The sequence below is a fragment of the Terrapene carolina genome, unplaced genomic scaffold, assembly GCF_002925995.2.
Source record: "Terrapene carolina triunguis isolate 2854851 unplaced genomic scaffold, T_m_triunguis-2.0 Scaffold58, whole genome shotgun sequence".
NCBI lineage: Eukaryota > Metazoa > Chordata > Testudines > Emydidae > Terrapene > Terrapene triunguis.
Window position 1 is genome coordinate 79885285 of NW_020664409.1, and position 19552 is coordinate 79904836.

The 19552-nt window shown below is 42.7% G+C and overlaps 1 protein-coding gene across 1 annotated transcript; it reads left to right on the forward strand.

Annotated features, from left to right (window-relative positions):
* Positions 1-84: 84 nt before the first annotated feature.
* FZD6 (frizzled class receptor 6) lies at positions 85-8328 on the forward strand (the record flags this gene model as incomplete). Its single annotated transcript, XM_026659876.1, has 4 exons — positions 85-1119; positions 3681-3829; positions 5176-5616; positions 6915-8328. Coding segments are annotated over 4 exons (1794 nt in total), but the record flags the coding sequence as incomplete, so codon positions are not given.
* Between the last annotated feature and the right edge of the window lie 11224 nt (positions 8329-19552).

The window sequence follows — 19552 nt, forward strand, 5'->3', positions numbered from 1 at the left end:
GAAACAGTTTTTTTCACACTTAGGAAGAATAGCAGTAAAATAAGGGAACACTTGATAGTGGAAGAGTATTAATGTACATGCACTTTTCTTAATCTGTGTAGACTGGAGGATTGTGATGAAACTGCTCCTGTCACTGCTGCTGTAACCACAAAGGTCCATGGAACACAGAAGACCCCAGGGCAGGCTCGAAGGGACTATGGATTTTGGTGTCCACGGCATCTGCAGACTTCCAATGGACAAGGCTACAAGTTTTTGGGAATTGATCAGTGTGCACCCCCATGTCCCAATATGTACTTCAAAAATTATGAGCTGGATGTTGCCAAAAGCTTCATTGGAATCGTTTCAATTTTTTGCCTTTGTGCTACTCTGTTCACATTCTTGACTTTTCTGATTGATGTTAAAAGGTTCAGATACCCAGAGAGGCCAATCATATATTATTCAGTCTGTTACAGTATAGTGTCTCTGATGTACTTCATTGGCTTTTTGCTGGGAAATAGAACTGCTTGTAACAAGGCAGATGAAAAGTTAGAAATTGGTGAAACAGTTGTTCTTGGCTCTCAAAACAAAGCCTGCACTGTCCTTTTTATGGTTTTGTATTTTTTCACTATGGCAGGAACGATATGGTGGGTGATTCTTACGATCACTTGGTTCCTAGCAGCAGGAAGAAAATGGAGCTGTGAAGCTATTGAACAAAAGGCAATGTGGTTCCATGCAGTTGCATGGGGCATACCTGGTTTTCTCACCATTATGCTTCTTGCAATGAACAAAGTTGAAGGGGACAATATCAGTGGAGTTTGCTTTGTTGGTCTCTATGACCTGGATGCATCTCGATACTTTGTCCTTTTGCCTTTGTGCTTTTGTGTTTTTGTTGGTCTCTCTCTCCTTTTAGCTGGAATTATTTCTTTAAATCATGTGCGGCAAGTCATACAGCATGATGGCAGAAACCAAGAGAAGCTAAAGAAATTTATGATTCGAATTGGAGTCTTTAGTGGCTTATACCTGGTACCACTGGTGGCACTTCTTGGATGTTATGTTTATGAGCAGATGTATAGGAGAATCTGGGAGACCACTTGGGTCTTTGACCATTGTGATCAGTACCATATTCCCTGTCCTTACCAGGTAAGGAGTAATGTTTTGTTTCATTCATATTGTAATGTTAACATAAAAAAGGCACTGAAATGCATTATGATATTTGTAACAACATTTAGTGGGTAGACTGTAGGTTAAGAAAGCCAATGAAATGCACACAATATAAAATTCCTAGACCAGTTAAATATTTAAATAAATTGACTGAACCAATATTTATGTTGAAATCTCTAGCTAATCAGGTTGATGGCACTTAGCACTTTAAAATCTTTTTAGAGTAATGAGTTTAAAATTTTAAGTTATTTGAACTTAATCATAAAAAATTGTTCATGGTGGAAACTTTCTACATAATAGGCAGCTATTCCTAAAACTACTGCCCCAAATTTTCTAATTTAGGTGCCTAAAGTTACTCAGCATTTCTGAAAATGAGGCTGCCTTGAAATATGTACCTAAATATGGATTTAAGCAACTAAGTTTAGCCATTCGAATTAGAACATTTTGGTCAGAGCCACATTTGATTAAAATCAGTTTTGTCTTTTCTTAAGTTGTACAAGTACAAAATACTGAGCTTTTCACTCTTTATTTCTCACAACTATGACTACATATGTCCAAGCTGATTTTTGGTAATGTGGACTTAAGTTTTAGAAATGTTAAAAATATATATCTTAAATTGCTGATATGTTCAAGTTTAAAATTTGACTTTTGATTTAAAAATTGTCTTCAGAAAGACTTTAATATGCATACCAACTGCACATGTGCAGTACTCTCTATGGATTACATTTTGTTTCTAATGCATAAAATTCTGTCATGTCAAGTAATTTTGGGTTTATGCCTCTCTATTTATGAGCTGGTGTTTAAGAAGGAAATATCAGTAAGAGAATTGTTAGTTTTTCATGTCAAGTTACAAACTTCAGTTGCCTTGCATCTCAACATTAATGTTTATACTGCAATGAGCTACAATAAAAACAAGGAAAATAAACACAAAATTCTTAGAACGTTAGGGCTTGGTCCTGCAAGTTTCTGAGTACCCTCTACTCATATTGAAGTCAATGAGAGTTGAGTACAGCCCCTCATAGGACTGGGTCCTTAATACTTATTCTTGCTCCCATTTAAAGTCAGTGACAAAATATCCACTGTCTTCAGTGGATAAAGCATTGAGCCCCTTGTCAACTTAAACCTTCCAAAGTAAGGAAGTTCAGAGCTGAGGTATCTATTCTTTCTTTAACAAATTTGCCTTGCAATGCTTAAATATAGCAGCACAGTAATAAGAAATTAATGACATAATTATCAAGGATTATTTAGCTTATTGGAGAGAGTAAATAGCAACAGAACAAACATATGCAATCAAATATTATACCAAGAAAGATTACAACTGGATCTGTTCCTTTGTGTTGTACTTGTTTTCCAGTGACAAAAACCTATTAACTACAGAATGGCTTCTCTTTTTACCCTGATTAGTTCAAAATAAAACCAAAAGCTTCAGCTTCAACAATTACGGGTACCTAACTAACAAAAAGAGTGACTAGTGCTTTGAAGGTCAGGATACAGAGACAAGTGGATTAATCAAGAAAACAAATTACATTTGGGGCATGGGAGAGGAAGTTAAATAACCACTTAATGAGTTAAATGTCTCAGCAACTGTGACCCTGTTCTGCACATAGGTGGATTAATGTTGCAATAAACAGCAGAAAACGCTGGTATACTGTCAGGGGTAAAAGTAACTTAAGGGACTTACCAGTACGCACGGCCAGGGTCCTGAGCAAGGGTGGGGGGCCTCAACTGGAAAGGGCGGGGCCTCCGGCGGAAGGGGCGGGGCCTTTAAATCACTGGCCCCTTTAAATCGCCACCACTACCCCGGTGCTCTGGTAGCAATTTAAAGGGCCCGGGGCTCCGGCTGTGGTAGCAGCGACCGGGAGTCCCGGGCCCTTTAAATCACTGCCGGAGCCCCACTGTAGTGGTAGCTGCGGCGGTGGCTGGGAGCTTCAGGGCTCCGGCGGTGATTTAAAGGGCCAGGGGCTCCAGCCGCTGCCAGGAGCCCAGGGCCCTTTTAGATTGCTGGCCTGGGGAAGCTGCCCCCTGCTGGTACAGTTGGCTGCGTACCGTCTCTTGCCAGTATGCCGTACTGAACTGGACTGGCTTACTTTCACCTCTGTATACGGTCCTGAGGCTCTCTGAAGATCCTGATTCATGTAATTAACTCTAACTCATCCACTCCATCATCTCTTCTGTATCCAGAGGAAGCCTTCAAATATGCAGCGTGTCGCTGGAGAAACTGCTTAATAATACTGTTCCTCCCTCCAAATAATCTTTTCTTCCAGTTTTTAAAAAATTCTCCCCTTATGCCTCACCTCCTGTCCACGTCTTCAGCTACATCTCCATATGCAAAGATTAACCAGATCTGACTCGACTGTGCATGTTTTAGTTCAGTCCATAGTGTGTCTGAATGCAATATAGCATAGCTGGTGTAAAATAGAAAGTACTTCAGTATGCTCTTGTATATGGTTTCTGTTCATTTTCTGCACTTTGTCAAGAGTCAGTGTGTGTGTGTGTGTGTGTGTGTGTGCATTTGTTTATTAAATTTTGTTATCTTCCAGGCAAAGGCATTAGCTAGACCAGAAATATTTTTGTTTCTGATGAAGTACCTGATGACGTTAATTGTTGGCATCTCTCCAGTATTCTGGGTGGGAAGTAAAAAGACCTGTTCTGAATGGGCCAGTTTCTTCAACAGAAATCGCAAGAGAGAGTAAGAGCAACTCTTTGTATGTGGTACTGATAAGCTTTAAAAAAATGTATTTGTAACATGTGTCCCTTTAAATATATGTCCGGTAATATAGAAAAAATATAGTTGTTTACTCTCTCAGGGCCCAATCCTGCAGTTGGACATAGGTAAAATTCCCACTGGAATCAATTCAAGTTTTATCTGTGCAATGACTACATGATTGGGCCCTAATAAGGTAGAAAATATACTTCCCTACTGATTTGGTCCTTTAAATTGAGCAAAAGGGATTTTGCTGCTTTTAACACTGACTAACAGGGCTGTAACTTTCAGTTAAATCAGGGAAGACCTCATGGCCCATCAACTCTGACTCCTTTCATTTTCCAGGTCTGCTGCTTACATCATTTGCACTAATGCTTTAACCGTATCTTGCAGTCGTAGTCCCTTCACCATTTTTCTTAGTAGCTTACTCTGTTGCCCTAATTCTCTTACTATTTCTAATGTCCTACCTTAATTTTTTCTTCTATTGTTTCAGACCACTGTGTTGTCTTCTACCCCCTTTTGCACAAGAGTAATTCCATTCCTTTATTTAAACTTACCTAGAGTTCTCTTTTGTAGGAGATGCATGGGCCATATCCTTTTCAATATAAGCAGACTATAAGTTTAGGTCTCATCCCTTGTAATTATTGTATCCTTTTCTTTTCCCCTGATTTATTTTTCTTTAGATTTCCTATATTCTTCCTAAACTGTGGATGTATTTTTATAACTCTTTATTTCCTTGGACTTGCCCAGCCCACATTACTTTGGTTTTCTTTAGCTCCTTTTATTTGAAGTCTGCATTCCTGGATGGTGAGCTTATAGCTTCCTTTCCATCTCCCTACTTTTCCATTTCCTGTATAAGTCTTTCTTATGTTTCAGCTGTAAACTACTTTCAGCTAAGTGATTACAAAAATGTTGCCCATTTTATACTATTTTTCTTTTTTTTTTTTTTTTCCCACTTTTAACAAAGTTTGCTTAAGGAAAACTTAATTTGGTGACATAGCTACCTATGAGATAATCCTGCTCTCCTTTTTCACATGGTTAATCTCATTCAAGTTATTGGAACTATTTGCAAGAATGAGGCATGTAGGATTTTGCTCTATTTCTGTAAATTTAATTGCTCCACATATATAATTACTTAGTAGCCACAACCCCCAGATAACCTCTGACGATTGGGAGGAAATCATTTCCTCGGTATTGGTTAACATTAGAGCCAGGTTTGTTACATTAGAGACACCCCCTTTGTTACTTCCTTCACATTTTGGAATAAGAAGCAATCTTCCGCTGAGTCTAAATGATCTTTGATGAACTAGTCATATGCTTTTGTTTTTCAGTCCAATCAGTGAGAGCCGAAGAGTGTTGCAAGAATCATGTGAATTTTTCTTGAAGCACAATTCTAAAGTTAAACATAAAAAGAAGCACTACAAATCCAGGTCACACAAACTGAAGGTTATTTCTAAGTCTATGGGGACTAGTACAGGTGCTACAACAAATCATGGAACTTCTGCAGTGGCTATTACTAACCCTGATTACTTAAGCCAAGAGAACTTCACAGAAATTAAAACCCCTCGAGAAACAGCTGAGAAAGAGATGGAGGCAGATGGAACATCAACCCAGAAAGTGGAGGAGGGGGAGAATGCTGGTGGTGAACATGTCCTACAAATATTATCTACTTCTAAACTGGCTATGGAACAGGTGGAAAAGAGCAGCAAGGCAGACAACACAGTTGATATGATTAGCTTATCTGAGAGTATGAAAAGAATGTGTGAAGGAAGGTAAGATCCTTATTTTTTATCTAATTTTGGACTTCAGTTTTCTGGTGTATGTTCATACTACCAATACTGTGGTATATTTTTGTGTCCTTTTCCTTTGAAGACAGATTGTCCAATAACTATAAGAATTACTTTTTCCTTGCAGCTATTGTTAAACTACTTTCCACATGACCATGCAGATGATGTGTTTCTATATGAGGATATATGATTTGGGGATTTTTTCTAGCAGAGGTTTGAAATACTAGAGCTATTATCTTGGGATAGGATGTGCCTTATATTTAGGGCCCCACCAATTTCACGGCCATGAAAAACATGTCACGGACCATGAACTAAGCCCTTCCCCTTGAAATTTGATCTCCCCCGTGCTGCTGGAAGCACCCCAGCCAGGGGCTCCGAGCTGCGAGTTCCAGCAGGGCTGGGGAGGAACAAGACTTGTCCTTTCCCTGCACAGCCGCTCTCGAGGGGTGATCAGACCCACCTCCGAGTGCCTCCCCCAGCTGCAGGAAGCTCTGGGACTGGGTAGTAGCCCCAGGGGTTCCTGCAGCCAGAGGAGACTTGTGGAGGTTGGACTGATCCCCCATTGACAGCGACTGTGCAAGGGAAGGACAAGTCCTGTCCCTTTTCAGCCCGGCCGGGACTCACAGCTAGGAGTCCCTGGCTGGGACACTCCCAGCAGCAAGGGGGAGATAGGGCCCACCTCCACCTTTGGAAGACTCCTGTGGCTGCAGGAAGCTCTGTGGCTGCTGAAGGCAGTGCAGAAGTGAGGGTGGCAATCCTATGACCCCCCTACAACAGCTTTGTGACCTCCCACAACCCCCTTTTGGGTCGGCACCCCCATGGTTTCAACACTGCGAAATTTAAACATCTGAAAATGTGAAATTTACCAAATTTCAAATCCTATGGCCATGAAATTGACCAGAATGGACCATGAATTTGGTAGAGCCCTACTTATATTGCTGAATAGTGACCTCTAAGACAAATAAAGGAACAGCACTGAAAGGCTTTGAAAAGCATTCCCTATCCAGTGCTTGCCAAGATGTCTGTGGCTGCCATACAGCTTCTTTGGATGGGTGGCTGGTATAAAAAACATTAGTGATGACCATCTGGACTCAGGAACACAAAGGCCTATTAAATGGCTAAGGAAAGAGTATTCAGAACTATATTAATGTCTTTTAAAAGGAGTGTTGTAAGTTCAATGTATATTACCATTTTGTTGCTAAATGTGTTTGTGTTTCAGTCTAAAACATTATAAGCTTAAAATTGTTTCAGTCTGTTTTGTTTTTGTTTTTAATTACATACAGGGTATCTCCTAAAAGTGATTTTACTGAAACTCATCCACTACAAGTCAGTAATTCACAGCTACCCAGTGTTTCACAACCAGGCAGTACCAGCGGCTCCATATCAATGCTTGTCCACTCGGCTTCAGACACTAGAAAAGATCAGGATTCTGGAAACAGTTCAAATCCTTGAAAGATTACAATTTCCATATGAATGATTTCAGTTTATGAAACTGTTATGGGTTTGTATTACACTGGAGATTACTGATGCTCTGTGCCTTGTAAAAATACCACATACATATCCCTTGTTTTGCACTTAAAAGTTACACTACATAGTGGGGAGGTCTAGCAATAACCACTGTATTTAACCTCATAAGAGAGTACTGGAAACTGAAGTTCTAATAGCACTCAACTGGGCAGGTCAGCAGTAATTTAAGAGAAAAAGAAATGAGAGAAGTAAATCTTTTTCTCTTCCAATACATGAACATGCTGTTAAATGACAGTAAAAATAATTGATGGAAGACAGTTGCGTTATTTTGAAGCATAAACATTTAATTTGCTTCACTGGTGTCTTTCAGTCTTCCTATTAACATTTCTTTTTCTTTTTAAAGTAACTGCATCTTAAACAGCTGTGTCATTTAGAATAATTAGAAGTTACACAAATCTATGGATATCTTTAATGTGTAAATGTCTCATGATGTACTAATCTTAGCACTGTATTATGGTTGTTTCTACACTGAATCTGAAAAGGATTCTGGAATTATAGTGATTTATTTTGTAGTTAAAAATGAATCTTGTAAATAACTTATTTTTATAAACTCAACATTAAGAACTACTGTTTTATGTTGCACAACTCTGATAACTAAGGTGCTTCCTTCTAGTACCAATAAGATCAACAATATTGTGCTGATAAGATGACCTCATTTCCTTCTGAGTAATAGTCACTACAGGATAATATAAGCATTAATATAACCTCCACATCTAGAGCAAGATTGTGTTTGATCCTTCCACAAATGAGAAAGGAGAGACACCTTTACTTTTGCACACCTACTGTTACCCCAAAAACAGACCCAGGGTACCCACAGAATAGCTCATCTATTCTCCCATTCCCGGGTTTACCAGAGGCTCCTTTCAAGGTAACCTACTAACCTATTAATCTATTTCTGCAAGGTAAAAAGTGGGCCTGCCCTAGAGGAACTACTTGGGTTCACCAGGTTCTCTTCAAGAGACTCCCCAGAATAGCTTAGACCTGTTATCTCTGGGAGGACATGGATATGGCCTTCCATTATAACTGATTGACACACAGGCAATACTTTTTCTAAAACAAAGTATTTTTTATTTATCCTAAATTATATTCCCTGATACAATCATTACTCTTGGGGGAATTCTGCGCCACTCTGCATGTGCAGAATTTATGTCCTCCGCAGATTTCTTTGTTTCCCCACAGAAAAATGACTTTCTGACTGGTAAGCAAAGGGAAGCCACAAAAGCAGTCATGCAGCCCTCCCAGCAGTATGTTTCAGGTGCCCTGGGCAGCTGGCAGAGAGGTAAATCACTGTGGGGTGGGGGCAGGACTGGGGAAGACACGGTCATGGCTCCTACCCTGCTAGGCCTGGCTAGGCTGGGGAGGACAGGACTTCCTCTTCCCCTGCAAGGCATCCGGTGCTGGGTCAGACCCACCCCCAGATTTCAGTTTGCATGAGCACATTCCAATTGTCAGTTTATTAACCTCAATATTATGGTCTGCTGTTGCCACTCTATTTCCCTGCCGCCCTATTTTCAGCTAATCGTGGCAAAATGATGCCCACCCAGGGCTGTACTGAGAAAACAGAATAGAGTAGTTCAAAAATCTCTGATATCACTACACAAGGGCTGAGCTAAGGGATAGTAGGAGTGGGAGAGATTTGTGTCCGTATCCGTGCAAAGAGATGGGGCAGAGAAGTGGCAGAGATATAACCCTGCCTAACATTTTCACTGATTGTTCTCCTCAAAAAGATGCAGCCTTTGTGCATTCCATACAGGAATGGTGCATGAGGTGCAGCTCCACTTCAGAAAGGATGCTTCCCAGATCTTCTGCTGGAGTGGTGTTCCACTCACCCCCAGTGAGGAGGCACAACAAAGCTCTAAGTATACAAGGACAGCATGTTCTGAAGCTCATTTTTCTAAAAATCCAATGTTAAAGATTCTCTGTAGAGAAGTATGATCTTGCAGAAAAAGCAACTTTTGAATATTAACATGCAAATTCATCAGATGAGGTTTTCACTTAAAACAGGACAATAATGCATTTTCCACGTGCCATAATTTTCCCCCCCATGCTTTAATGGTCTGTTTGTATACATAGAAATGCCACATTTTCTTTAGATTTTTTGGTATTAGGGCCCAATTCCCCCACTCAGAGTAGTCCTTACTACCGGAGGTAGTCCGGTTGTTTTCAATCGGACAATGCACATGAGTAAGATGACTGGTGTGGATAAGGGTTGCAGGACAGGGCCCTTTAGGTGAAATTCTGTCTCCAGTGAAGTCAATGGGAGTTTTGCTGTTTCAGTGGAGCCAGGATTCCACTTTCCATCTGTAACACTAATGTTGATACATTCTATAGGGCTCTTATTCATTTTGCCTTATTGGTAACAGGAGGGCTCTTAGTGTGACATATCCACTTTGATAATGTACAATGAGGCTGTTACATTCCACTTTGAACAGCTTTTTTGGGGGGTGGTTTGAACACTCAAGCAAAATCGCATAAGAGAAAGGTCATGTAAATACTCATTGAATAAGAAATTGTAGTTCTGATAAACCAAAGTTACTTGTTTTATCCAATGTATATTGAAATTTGAACGTGTTTGTGTTGTCTTCTGCATTTTATAATTTGTAATTTATTGCCTTAAATAAGGGATGTTCTTTTTTAGTGTTCCTTTTTTATTTTTAGCACACAATATTCTTGCTGCTGAGATAGAGAATGAGAAAAATATGAAATATCCTCTGTGAAGAAACACACTAAATATTCTTTATTCTCTTGTTCTCCTGTTTGTAAACTGAAAACTTTATATATATTTTTAATAGTTTTGTTTTTACTATCTTTGTTAGTAATAAAATATTATATTGTTCAATAGGAGCTCCTGAGTTGATTTTATTGTTAAAGCCAATTAATGAGAACTAAGTATTATTTCCCCTATTGTCATAGTATCTGAGCACCTCACCGTCCCTAATGTGTTTGTCCTTACAACACTTCTGTGAGATAGAGAAGTACTATTATCCCCATTTTGTAGGTGGGGAAATGAGGCATAGAGAAACAAAGTGACTTACCCAAGTTAACTGTAAATGTGTGGCGGAGCAGAGTTTATCCTAACCACTGGACCATTCTTCCTCTCTCTGGTCCTAATCAAAGGCCTCCTTTAGAGTACAGTAAATATGTCCTTACATAGGGTCATGTCGGTGTAGTGTTCTGTCACTGCACAAGTACATGTCAGTAGTTTGACTTGAGATGATTTTCTTTTCTTTTAATACTCATTTAAAAAATTAGAAAAAGGAGTACAAGAGCACTAAAAAGTTGGTACAATAAATACTTTGGATTTGTATTACACTGCATTTTCAAAGCACTGTACAAATGTTAACGAATTAATAGTCACACCCTTTTGAGGTATTGTATGTATTCTTACTTTCTGTGTCTGCTTCTCCATCTGTAAAATAAGTGACTTGCTCAAGATAGAATCTCAGCAAGTCAATAGTAGAGCCATATTTTAGATTCCCCCCGTGACACAACCAATTGAACATGAGCTTCTAGTGCAATGCTGTAGTTAAGGTGACGAACATGATCCTTGGATATATAATCAGGAGAATATCAAATAGCGGTAGGGAGGTAGTATTACGGCATTAGTGAGACTACTACTGGAATACTGTGTCCATGTCTGGTGTCCACGCTTCAAAAAGGATGTTGAAAAATTGGAAAGGCTTCAGAAAAAACCTACAAGAATGATTCAAGGTCTGGAAAACCTACCTCACTGTGAAAGGTTCCCTCCCAGCACACAGCCCCTAGCTATTCCCCTGCCTGCACCCTGAGCTATCCCCTGTCTGCCCACAGCCCCTAGCTAAGCTAAATCACTGCACCCTGAGCTACCCCCTGCCTGCACACAGCTCCTAGCTACCCCCTCCCTGCACCCTGAGCTACACCCCTCACTGTGCACAGCCCCTAGCTACCCCCTCCCTGCACCCTGAGCTGCACCCCTCACTGTGCACAGCCCCTAGCTACCCCCTCCCTGCACCCTGAGCAGTTTTCAAACTTGGAGCTGAGCACCCCCTACTTTGAGTTATAATTTTTGGTTGTGCAAAATTACAACCAAATTTTGCAACCCAGACAAGCTGGGTGGACTGCTGAGGTTAGTCGGGGGGTGGAGGTGGTGGTCCCTCGCCGGGGCCCACCATGCAGATTTGACCCCGCAAAATAGAAGTCAAACTACACCTATGGAGCCACGCTTCCCCATCCGGCACCCTCCAGGGCTAAAACCCCAAGCACCCCCGCCCCCCACACACACTGGGCCCTGGAGTTTTTCTAGCACATTGTGGGTGGGGTGGTGGGGCTCAGAAAGAAAAAGGTTGAGAACCCTTTGCCTATATTAGGTAGGTCACACTAGATTAGGGGTGGGCAAACTATGGCCCCTGGGACACATCTGGCCCGCCAGCCGATTTAATCTGGCCCTCGAGCTCCCACTGGGAGCGGGTCTGGGGCTTGCCCTGTTCCTGCACTCCAGCCGGGGAGCAGGGTTGGGGGTCGCTCCGCGTGAGCTGCAGCTACCAGAAGCAGCGGCATGTCCCCCTCCAACTCCTACATTTAGGGGCAGCCAGGGGGCTCCGTGCGCTGCCTCCACAGCTCCCATTGGCTGGGTTCTGGGGCTAATGGGAGCTGCAAGGGCGGCACCTGTGGATGGGGCAGCATGCAGAACCGCCTGGCCGTGCCTCTGCGTAGGAGCCAGAGGAGGGACATGCCGCTGCTTCCGGGAGCTGCTTGAGGTAAGCGCTGCCCGGAGCCTGCACCCCTGACCCCTCCCATGCCCCTACCCCAGCCCTGATTTCCCCTCTCATCCTCTGAACCCCTCAGTCCCTGCCCGAAGCACCCTCCTGCACTCGAAATCCCTCATCCCCAGCCCCACCCCAGAGACCACACCTTCAGCCAGAGTCCTCACCCCCTCTTGCACCCCAACCCCAATTTCAGGAGCATTCATGGCCCGCCATACAATTTCCAGACCCACATGTGGCCCTCGGGCCAAAAAGTTTGCCCACCCCTGGACTAGATGATGATAATAATCCCATCTGGTTTTATAATCTGCAAGCCCCCTGCAATACATCATGATGCCGCTCTCTATTTTTTTAAATTTACGCAAAGTGAATCTCCATGATAGAGCACTTTAAAAGTGCATTACAATTAGCTCCCAGGTCACATGTGAAATAAATTTCAAAGGCCAAGACTTAAAAAACAGAATAGTGTAATAAATCTTGTGTGATATAACCTGTCTGCTAAATTAGCAGTCCTTCAATTAGTTTTGCAACAATGTATTTTCCGTATAATCTATTTTACTTTCCTTTTTTATTTATCTTTTTAGAGAGTTTTGGGATGCAGTTTACCAAAAAGTTGCAATACAAAATAATGCTGTAGGACAGGCGTCGGCAACCTTTCAGAAGTGCTGTGCCGAGTCTTCATTTATTTATTTTATAAATTTAAGGTTTTGCGAGCCAGTAATACATTTTAACATTTTTAGAAGGTTTCTTTCTATAAGCCTATAATATATAACTAAACTATTGTTGTATGTAAAGTAAATAAGGTTTTTAAAATGTTTAAGAAGCTTCGTTTAAAATTAAATTAAAATGCAGAGTCCCCCGGGCTGGTGGCCAGGCGTCGGGCACTGTGAGTGCCACTGAAAATCAGCTCGCGTGCCGCCTTTGGCACATGTACCATAGGTTGCCTACCCCTGCTGTAGGATATATAAACTAACTGAAAATCATCTAGTTTTGGAGCTAACTTAGTGGTGAAATGTAAAAAGTAAACCAACAAATAGCAAAAAATAAATTAAATAGTTTTTTAATTCTCCGACTTGTAATACTTTTAAGGTGATGTTAGTAAATTTGGTAAGAAAAACAATTGCATATGATTTGTAGTTTTATACTATCCTTTTAAATTTACAAGGAGCCTGACCATTTGGAAAGCACTCCTGGGCTGAGTGGGAAGAGACAGTTGAGACATCATTGCGTGTTTTTAGTTTGAAATTTGGTCAGTTGCTTCACAGGGAAATGCAGGTCCTTCCTCTTTCATAGCCACCGAACTCACCAGTGCTTCATAGGCAGCCAGGCCACCTTTTAGTTGAGTAAGAAACTAAATCAGGAATTGTTTAAATGTTCCCAATTCAACTTCTTAAGTAAAACTAAAAAAGCAAACCTAGCTTTCTACAAAGCACTGAAGACTTCAGGAGCTGAATGGAATGAGGAATCATATTTCTCTTTGAAGTTTGACCACCCACTCTCACCAGACCATTTCATAAAGCCACACATCTGTTGACCGGCACTAGTTGCTGTGCTCAATAGTGCTTTGAAGGTGTCAAGCTGCTTTTTGTTTGGCTGTGTTTATTAGTAAAAATCTTTGCCAATATTAGCCTCTGGTATTAGCAAAAACTTAGAGGACTGGCACCAAAGGTGATTCATGGTTTAGAATCTCACAGGATAAAATGTTCCTTTCTGCTGTAGCTGTTTTTGCATTTATGCTTGCTTTCTTGTTTCCCCTTCATCACGTTCACCCTCTTTCTTATTTTTTCAGATAGAATAAAAGACTCATTATACAAGCCTTGAACTTTTTTAGTCTAAACAAAACTGTATTTAAAAATCAAAGAAGTCCTGCTACCTACTCCTCCCCTTAATGTGCTGCCTGCTTTGTACGTCTGGAAGCTGTATTAGGAGTTACTTTTTGATTCAAAACTATAGAAAAATGAAACCTAAATCACATTAGTAAATGTAGGAGCAATTTTCTGCACACCACAAATGCTTCAGTGTATTGACCGAGTTTATTCTCTATCACTAACTGGAGCATTAATCATATTTAAAATATTATAAATTGGAATATTGAATTTTTTGGCAATGACAATTAAATCAGAATACTTCACTACGGTTTGCTCTCTGCAGTTCAACTTTGTTCAAGAAACAAACCTAAAAACCAGCATGCCTATAAAAAAGGAATGCATATAATAAGAGGGCAACAGTTTTTGTTTTACTTTACTTTTTTTTAGATCCTACATCTAACAAAGATTTGAATATGTTCTGAGCACTATTAATAGTAGTAATTGTTTATATTGCCTTAGTGCCCAGAAGCTCCAGTCAAGATTGGAGCCTTGTTATGTTTGGTGCTGTACAAATCATAGGTACAGTCCCTGCTTTGTTTAATTTGAGACCAAATTTAACAAGTGACTGTGATAAATAAAAGGAAGGCATTGGAGGGGGGAAGATCAGAATAACAAAAATATGATCAATTGGTTACACATTGATCAGCTATTGTGTAATTTAATGGAACCTGATATATCCAAATCATCTTAATTAAAATAAATAAATGAATAACATGAACTATCCTCAACTGCCACACAACTAACCATCAATGACCAGCTGACACTTTATAGTTACATGTAGTGTTGTAGCCATGTTGGTCCCTGGCATATTAAAGAGACAAGGTGGGTAAGGTAATATCTTTTATTGAACAAACTTCTGTTGGTGAGAGAGGCAAGCTTTCGAGTTCACACAGAGCTCTTCTGCAGGTCTGGGAAATGTACTCAGGGTGTTACAGCTAAATAAACACAACAGGGAACAGATTGTTTAACAAGAATAATTAACAGATTTCAAGGGATCATTCAAGGTGATGTGGCCCATTAACACCTCTCCAGTCAAAGAAAAAAAATTAAGCTGGGGTGGGAGGTTTAGTGTCTAATAGATTGTTGTAATAAGCCATAAAGCGAGTGTATCTATCCAGTCCATGATTTTTAGTGTCTAGCAAAGTTATGAATTTAAGCTCCCAGGCTCATCTTTTGAAAGTGTTGTGCGGGTTTCCTTTGAGGATGAGGATTGAGAGGTCAGATGCAGCGTGATCGCTTTGTGAAAAGTGTTCACCCACAGGTGCTATGGTATTTTTGTCTTTTATCATTTTCCTGTGTACATTCATTTGCGAGCATAGTGATTGTCTGGTATCACCCACGTAGTTGTTATCGGGGCATTTACTGCATTGGATGAGGTACACCACATGTTGTGATAGGCATGTGTAGGCCCCAAGGATCTTGAAAGGTGTATTGTGGGGGGTGTCAATCATTGTAGCAGTGGAGATATGTCTACAGGTTCTGCATCTGTTGCTCTAGCACGGTCTGGTGCCACTTTGAGTTGATGGGGGCCTGGACTGTGGGGAGCTTGCTTCTGATGATGAGTTTGGAGAGATTGGGGGGCGGTTTGAAGGCCAGAAAGATGGGGGTCAAGAAAGATTTCTTTCAGGATGTGGTCCCCTTTGAGTATGGGTTGTAATTGTTTGATGATACCCCAGGTGGGTTCCAGCATGGGGTGGTAGGTTACAACTAGGGGTGTGTCGTTGGAGGTGGGGTTTATTTCTGTATTGAAGCAGGTACTCTTGGGATATTTGGATGGCCTATTCCATGACGTGATCTACTTTTCCAGGGGAGTGTCTTTGTTTGGTGAAGGTGGTTTTAAGTGTGTTAAAATGTATATCCCAGATTTTCTCCTTGGTGGATATTCTGTGGTATCTGAGTGCCTGGCTATAGATCAGTGGTTCTCAACTTTTCCAGACTACTGTACCCCTTTCAGGAGTCTGATTTGCCCTGTGTACCCCAAGTTTCACCTTACTTAAAAACTACTTGCTTACAAAATCAGACATAAAAATACAAAAGTGTCACAGCACACTATTGCTGAAAAAATGCTTACTTCCTCATTTTTACTATATAATTATAAAAAAATAAATTGGAATATAACTATTGTACTTACACTTCAGTGTGATACTTGAGCCTGTTGTTTACTTGTGAGCCTTGTCTGAAGCAAGAGCCCCAGGCGGCAGGGCTGAAGCCCCACTGCCCAGGGCTGAAGCCCCACTGCCCAGGGCTGAAGCATGTAACTTAGCTTCTCAGGGCTCCCTGTGGCAGGGGGCCCCTGGCAGTTTCCCTGCTTGCCATCCCCTAATGCGTCCTTGCACTTGTGACCCCCTAAACCCATCCTGTGACTCCCCTGGGGTCACAACACCCAGGTTGAGAAACACTGATCTAGATGAGTTGAGTACCCCCTGGAGGCCCTGTGTGTACTCCCAGGGGTACACGTGTCCCTGGTCGAGAACTATTGCTGTAGATAACCGATTTCTTGGTGTGTTTGGGGTGATTACTGGCTCTGAAGATAGGTGTGGAGTAAATCACCTTGCAAGGGCTATTTGTACTTGCAAAGCATTTGCGGAATATTCCTGGGAACCACTGAAGGGGAACCTGAGGTGAGCATGCCTGTTGCTGGGGAGCCACCCTGTCACAGCATCCTCTACTGGACCTCAGGTGACTAAACAAGTTCATTCATTGGTTCTGGTTCACAATGGGTACACTTGCTTCTATAATCCCCTCCCTGGGTCCCATGGATTGGTTTGCAACTCTTGATTTTCAGGATGTGTACTTCCATATTTCCATCCTTCTGTCCAAGGAAGAACCTAAGATTCATAGTGAAAAGCACTCGTTAGCCATTCAGACTGTTACCCTTTGGCCTTTCTACAATTCCAAGAGAATTCACCAAGTCATAGACAACTTGTGCCTCCCCGTACTGGGGGGCACAATCTAAAGGGGAGGACACGTGACTGCCCCATGTGTCTCCTCCCCCGTCCTGCGCTCAGCCCAGGGCCTCTGCACTCTCCCCGTTCCACATTACTTGCAAGGGGGGGGGCCCCTCTGTCCTCCTCCCACTGCGCTCCCCCCCTCCCAGGTTGTTTGGCCGCTGCCCCTGGCAGCTGGGCCTGGGCGGGCAGCAGGAAGGAGCTGAAGCTGGCCGCTCTCAGTCCTTACTTCCACTCAATCAATAGAGTTCTCTGGAGCACTTTGAGATGCGAGGTCAGCAAGTGCACACCTTCCTTGCAACAGATTTGACACCATGAGTTATATTGGCGCTATAGACTCATCCAATTACATCAGTGAAGGTCTGTCTCAGTGTGTTGGGTCATATGGGCTCTTGCACTTATGTGATGCCACCAGGGCCGGCTCCAGGCACCAGCTTCTCAAGCAGGTGCTTGGGGCGGCCGTTCCGGACAGGGGTGGCAGTTCCAGGTATTCGGCAGCAATTCAGCGGACGGTCCCTCACTCCGCCTGGGAGTGAAGGACCTCCCACCGAATTGCCGCCGCAGATCGCGATCGCGGCTTTTTTTTTTTTTTTTTTTTTTGTTTTTGGTTGCTTGGGGCGGCCAAAACCCTGGAGCCGGCCCTGGATGCCACGTGCCAGATTGCATCTTCTTCCTTCCCAAGGCTGGCTGAAGTCAGTCAATGAGCCAAACAAAGCATGGATTTGCCAGTAATTGTTCCCAGGAATGTCCTTTCATCACTACTCTGGTGGAATGATCCTCAGAATGTCTGTCGGGGGTGATGTTTGCCTCTCCAACTCCCACAAACATCCTGGTGACAGATGCCTACAGAGGGCTGGGGAGCACATCTGGCTCACCTGCAGACCCAGGTCCCTGATGGAATCCCAACTACATATAAAGAACAGGAGTACTTGTGGCACCTTAGAGACTAACAAATTTATTAGAGCAAATTTATTAGTCTCTAAGGTGCCACAAGTACTCCTGTTCTTTTTGCGGATACAGACTAACACGGCTGCTACTCTGAAACCCAACTACATATAGACATACCAGAAGTCAGAAACATCCATCTAGCTTGCAGGACATTTTAACCTCTGATTCAGGGCACCACTGTCCAAGTTTTGACAGACAAAACTTAGATAATTTTTTCACAGCTTCGCTCATAGAGCTGAGAAGCAATGCACCACATAAACAGACAAGGAGGAACAAGATCATCCCCTTTCAGAAGTGGGCCCCACCCCATCATAGACCTCTTTGCAACCAATGTAAACAACAAATGTCACATTTTTTGCTCCATGGAAGGAATGAGTCTGAGTTTTTTTCAGATGCATTTCTGATTTGTTGAGACAGGAATCTGCTCTTCTTGTTTCTCCTAATCCCTAGAGTACTCAGGAAAATAAGACTGGCATGGTGTGACGGGGTGCGACTCACTACTCTGGCACCTCCTTCTGGTCATCCCGGGCATCAGCACTTCTAGCCAATGCACCCTCTTCAGTTGGTGCCTCACCCGCTGTCACTTCTGCTCCTGGACCGGTGTCACTCCAAGAGCCACGGCGTCCTCTTCAGGACACAGCTCTCCGGCTGTGCCACTCACTGTGCTCCCGGCTTCCGGGGGACAGTACTGCAGTCCAACTGTCCAGTCACTTCCTCAGTGGTGACTGGGGGGGACGATGACCCAGTCCTGCCCACTACTCCAAGTCCCGGCCCAGGGACCCTGTAGATGGCAGCCATGCACTGTGTCCCCTCCAACCTCTCAATCTACTTCTTTGGGCCACTTCCCCGCAGCTCCAGCATCATCTCTGCCCTTATCTCAGGGCCTCAGCACGCCAGCAGTCAGCCAGGAGCTCGCTGTCACTCCCCTGATCCTGCCCAGAACTGCTCTGTCCAAGGCAGCTAGTTCTTCCTCCTCAAGCTCCAGGGAGCAACCTGCTCTGCCCTGCAGCTCTTCTTATATGGGCTTGCCTGGCCCTGATTGGCTGCTTCTCACAGCCCTTCTCCTATTGGCTGCTTTCCGTGCAGCCTCCCCAGGGCTCCAGTGTGGGGCGGACGCCCCATCACACATGGACACAACAACCTTGGTATTCAGACATGGTACAGCTATCAGGTCAATCACAATTCAAGCTACTGGTTACTTCGGACATCACATCACAGGACCAAGGTCTGATTCTACACCCTGGGCCCAGTGTTTCTACATCTCACAGCTTGGACACTAGCTGGTTGAGCCTGGAAGATAGCTGTTGCTCTGAAGAGGTGCAGAACATTCTCATTGAGAGCTGAAACAATCAACAAGGTTTATTTACAAAGCTACGTGGAAACAATTTTCAATACGGACTTCTGTGATCTTAACAGTATTCCAGTGCTAGAGGGCAAGGGGCTCCCTGTTATCTAGCAGTGAAATTCAGCTGACCAAACCAGTCCGGTGTACCCCAACTCACTAATGTCATAATCTATATCCAATAGGTGTTATGTAAGGTATCACTGGAAAACTAATAACACGTGGATCATTAATATTCTTGCATGGTGTATGCACAGTAAACCACATAGGACTGTACAGTTGTGCTGGAAATATGGGACTAATGTCTACACTGCGCACTTTACAATGGCACAGTGTAGAGTCAGACAATCTGTGCCGCTGCAGCTGCACCATTGTAAGGCGCACTGTGTAGCCGCTCTTTATCACTGGGAGAGAGCTCTCCTAGAGACAAACTAAAACCACCTCCAATGAGGGGTGGTAGCTTCATCACTAGAAGTGTTGTCCACACTGGCGTTTTTCATTGTTAAAACTTGTGTTGTTCAGGGTTGTTTTTTCACACCCCTGAGC